The sequence below is a fragment of the Sardina pilchardus genome, chromosome 11 (assembly GCF_963854185.1).
Source record: "Sardina pilchardus chromosome 11, fSarPil1.1, whole genome shotgun sequence".
Taxonomy (NCBI): domain Eukaryota; kingdom Metazoa; phylum Chordata; class Actinopteri; order Clupeiformes; family Clupeidae; genus Sardina; species Sardina pilchardus.
In genome coordinates this window covers 14,074,099-14,079,098 of record NC_085004.1, presented here as the reverse complement: position 1 = coordinate 14,079,098, position 5,000 = coordinate 14,074,099, and the positions used below count along the sequence as shown (strand labels likewise).

At 45.4% G+C, this 5,000-nt stretch overlaps 1 protein-coding gene across 1 annotated transcript in view; it reads right to left on the bottom strand.

Annotated features, from left to right (window-relative positions):
• The window catches only part of adamtsl3 (ADAMTS-like 3), a 113,051-nt gene that overhangs the window by 46,821 nt on the left and 61,230 nt on the right, over positions 1-5,000 (bottom strand). The window contains exon 7 of the mRNA XM_062549954.1: positions 4,525-4,651. Within this exon, the coding sequence (XP_062405938.1) occupies positions 4,525-4,651 (127 nt within the window). The remainder of the gene's footprint in view (positions 1-4,524; positions 4,652-5,000) is intronic.

Here is a 5,000-nt window from a genome sequence, read left to right as displayed (position 1 = left end):
TCCCAGATGTATTTTAAACAGCACTGCAAACGTATGTAGCATCACATCTTTTTCCGGATACTTTAAACTGATGAGTCAAAACAACGGACGGGTCAACCCAACTGGGATTATGGTGAGGCTATTGAAGCACATATGCAAAATGTATCAATTAAATGTGAAAATATGACTCACCCTGCTATAAAATGCACAAACATATGTTGCTAGCCTAGGCCTATAATAAAAACTATAGAATTGAACAAAGACCACTGGAATCCATATGTTGTGGATAATACAGTATAGTCTCTGCGTCAATCTAGAGAAATAAATCTAGACGGGACGAACAGAACCGTAATGCACAGCTTGTTATATGATTTTCTTGCCAAAGCGATAAAAGATACTGTATTTCTACAAAACAAAATCTTTTTTATGATACTGTTGCTGTTTCCTGGCTTCTGCTGAGAAAAACTAGTTCTCCATGAAAACAAAACTTTCAGGTTTCAGGTGTTGCATAGCAATGCAATACTTGCTGTAACTTACTTGCTTACTGTAGGTTAAAATACATTTCCATTGCTGTCTGTGAATGGAGAATGATATGGAAGATGTGAATCACTTGTACAAAATCTGTTTGCAGTGGCATTGGTCGTTACTCATTTTGATATCATTGATATAATTCATTTCATTTGATATCAGTCTCCCTGAGATGACCATTTCAATTCTATGGAGCTTTCTGAGGAGCCATACAATAAACAGCAAGTCCTTACAGCAATAGAGCGAGATGACTGATTGGAGCTTATATAACGTGCTGTTAGTCGCTTTACAGGAAGAAACCGTCCAAACAGGCAGAATCAGCGGACGGGCCCGTCTGAAACAGAGAGGCCCTCTCCAGTATGCCCCGTGGAATAGTGTAGCCAGTCACAGATCAGTTGACATTTACGACGCGGAGGCGCTGGCTGCCATTATTTTCAAACTGGTTCAGTCCATGGAAAAGAAGAGGCCATGTCCAAATGCAAGCGATGTCCAAATACATTCCTATCCTATGCCAGGTTGGATTTGTGAAGCTGGCCGACTTAAGTTACAGCAGGAATTTAAACAAAGATGGCATTGGTGGAAGAAGGAAACCAAAAAAAGAAAGGAGGTTTTAGAGTTGAACAATTCTGTTTAGGTTTGCGGGGCTAAACCTGCTTCCTCTGTCCTACTTTGCTTGTGCCTTGTGTTTGTAAACAAGGCTTGCGATGCGCGTTATTCTCGGTTTAGACATATGCTCTGCAGAGGATGGCGTGGGCAGGGACATCCTTGAAAAACAAGATGCTTAAATCTGCATATATCATGTCCTGTTTCGACCTTTTGTATCTGGGGATTTTTTTTTCGAGGCGAAAAATCCTCCAACACAAAAAAGAAAAGCTGAAATGAGATTAACTCTGTGAAAAATTGAATGCTAATTATTTATCATTTTGCTTTTATGAGCATGGAAAATGTAATCTAATGGAATATTCAACTGCACCCTGCATATTTATGCACATTCATATTCTACCTGCAGTTCATGAAGGAACATTTGTTGTGCCCTGTTCACCAAGGCAATGCCTTTGACAACCTTATCCGTTAATCCAAAGAGGTGGAAAAAAAAATCTTCAAGATGGAGGCCATTAGTCACGGCTGTCTTCAGCTCTCTTATTATACAGTACCTGCTGAAGTCAGGAAATTGTGCGCGAGGCACAGATTTCTATGTCATGGACTGTACAGCTCTAGACCCGCAGACTCACCCTTAATAGAAGCAGAGAGCGATATGCCTGCGGTCGCCTATTTAGACAAGTGGAGCTGAGATTTTGAGATTTGAGATCTTGAGATTTGCCACTGAGAACAGATACCTCTGGGCTCTAGATCTGGCTGGAAGCAGCACCAATCTGTGTGGTTTACGCAGAATACTTTTAATACAAGGCGAGAGGTTTATAGAAAGGTTGAGTGTTAACGCAATTTTCCGATGCATGAGGGCCCTCCAGTACTTCTCCCACTGGATATGGGCAGAGTCTTTCAACAATTAAGTCGAGCTGGAAGGGGGCCAACGTCTACGGTGCCCCCCAAAAAATAATTACTTTTGGAAACGTATTCGGCAAAATCTTGGGATTTATGAGCGCAGTGAAAGAAGTGAGACTCCAGTTTTAAGCTCGTCAGCTGTCACCGACAAAACAGTCTTTCCAAACAGAGAGGAGAAATGCCACATAATTAGTTTTTACACTGATCATAATTGGGCCGATACGAGAGGAAATTAGCTGTGAGTTCACGTCAGGGCTTACTTTTCCATGCAGCCGCGGAGCAAACCCTGGAGGCAGGCGTGATTAATGGATCCTAGAGCACACAACGCAAAGACGCCGGAGGAAAACAAAAGTCAACTATAAACCCCTCGGTCCTGTGCTGCACGTCCTCCCTCTCTCTCTCTCTCTCTTGTTCCCTCGTTCCCTCTCTTTCTTTCCATCCCTCTGTCTCCCTCGCTCGCAGCCGGTATGCAGGGCTCCTCCACTCCTGACAGGAATGGGCCGGAACTGCCAGCAGCTCATTAGGAGGTTTACTGCATATTAATAACGAGAGGGGCAAGAAAGCAAGCAGGAATCCGGACTATCATCCAGAAAAATAACAGCCTGGAGAGCGCGGCCTATCTGATTACCGGAGTTACATGCGGCCGCCCGGTGCCAGCTCCGCTACGGGACTTAAAGGAAGCCGGCATGTCATCACTGCACACGGTGAATTATTAGGTAGGCGGCCTTTATTAGAGTGAGCGTAACGTGGCTTGGATTGAGTTACTCCGAGATTTGGTTAAACAGGCTCTTAAAGTGAATGGCATGATGCTGTGAAAATGCCTGCGACTGCCACTCTGAAACAAAAGTTCTAGTCTTTCTTCGTCTTTGAGCGCTTTGTTCCGTGGGGAATTTGGATGAGGTAAATGACTGGCGCGCAACTGCCAGCCACAGACGCACCGATGCTGGAGAGTCTGGAGCTCTCCAAAAACAATATAAAGTTCTATTTCCACTATATAACATTTGAGCACATCCCCATTTACAGGTTGGCACAGAGGCAGGCTTATGCATACGCCATTGCAAGTGCATTTAGGGCACTATTTTAGCTATCATAGACAGTGTGAGTGCAGAAAAGCAGCAGGTCACCTAATTATTATAGGTGTGCCCCACAAGGGTAGAAATACAATTAGGCAGTCTCACCCTCTTGTACAATGTTCTTGTTCATAGTAACGACAATAATACTAAAATGAGGCCTTAAATTCAAAACCCATTAAACGGAATATTGTAGTATTTTACTTTAGGACCGACAGGACACGTTGCAATTTGGCAACAAACTTTAAGCACTCAATGATTTTTTCCCCCCTTTTTCCAAATGTAACTTACATCATGAAACTATTTATAAAATCATTTATAAAAAGCAGCAGTAAATCATGTGTGAATGTTGAACCCACATAAATCCCAGACCAATAAACAAAAGATGTCTGCACAGACAGAGACGGCCTCACAAAAAAAAAAAAAAAAAAAATCATATTTGGAGTTCTTGAGGAGCATCCAGTACCACATGGCACCAGCAAACCTCTGAAAACGAGACCAAGGATGTTCACTTTCGGAATGCTAACTGTGTTCGCTGGCAGTGCCGACTGCTGGAGACATGTCCTTCATTAGGCAGCTGTGGAGTGGGCCTCGCCGGGCCCTGGAGATGTTCTGGGAAACGCTGAAGGTCTTTTTGAAGCAGTCCTCCTCCCCCTGACCTGGAGCTGCGCTGTCAGGCCTTCAAAACTTGAGCACAGTAACAAATAGTTACCAGATAAATACAAAAGCGCCCCAAAGTCAATACCACGGGGCTTTCTGTGGCTTTGTGCAAAAATGAAAACAGTCGTGTCCAAACCATCATGGTTCTCGAGAAATCTGGACGGACTTAATTTTTTAAAACAATTTACAAACTTCAAATGCCCCTACAAGAACTGTTGCAATTATGCTCCGAGTTTAGTGCCTCGGACAAATACTCCAAGTATTCTTTTTCAAAAAAAAAAAAGAAAGAAAAAGCGCGCTGCACAAAGAATAAAACTGATGGCGGCCAAAAGGCGTTTTTATCTACGCATTAACTTTTATGATCAGAACTGCATTGAACAAAAAAAAAAAAAAAGGAACACAAAGCGTTTTGCTCTGTGTGAGTGTTCACAGGACAGCTCCGCCTGTATGCAGCCCGGGCCAGATGGAATGCAGAGGGGGCTTGTGTTCACGGGGCTGCTGCGGGCCATGGCAGTCACGCCGCGGCCTCGGCCAAACGACGGAGTCTGTCTACCAAGGGCCTGACAGCCTAAACAGGTGCCAAAAGACCAGCAAGTGGGCGCTGTGTGTGTGTGTGTGTGTGTGTGTGTGTGTGTGTGTGCGTGTGTGTGTGTGTGTGTGTGTGTGTGTGTGTGTGTGTGTGTGTGTGCGTGTGTGTGTGTGTGTGTGTGTGTGTGTGTGTGTGTGAAAGGAGCGGTGAAGAGAGCGGGTGGCTACCAGCGGGGGGGTGTCAGGGTGTACCTACGTTCGTCCGGTGACACGTGCGACAGGGTTTGCCCTCGGACCAGCCGGCAGGTGGATCCGTCGCCAGCGCAGACGCCGCAGTTGTCCTCCTTGGCGTTGCTCCCGAGCTGCCGATCACATCCCACCTCCTGCCAACAGCAACAGAGAGGGAAGATGGGTTCTGGTGGGAATGGCACAGACACAGCACACAAACACTCCGGGGTTTTTTTTATATTATTTTCTTTTTCAGGAATTCTGCTTGTTTTCCGATCACTCCTAGGGTTCCTTTTCACCAGCTCGCGCCACGTCACACAAATGTGCCCAGGCTGGTGAGAGAATACACACATAGCCTCATTCTGTCAGAATGAGGAACCGAGCGAGGAGCCAGTCTCCAGACTCATCCATCAAACACAACATCATCGCACGGCTCTTTTCCGGCACACCTCCGGCAGGCAGGCGGGCAGGCAGGCAGGCAGGCAGTGTGGGTATGAGCCAAGG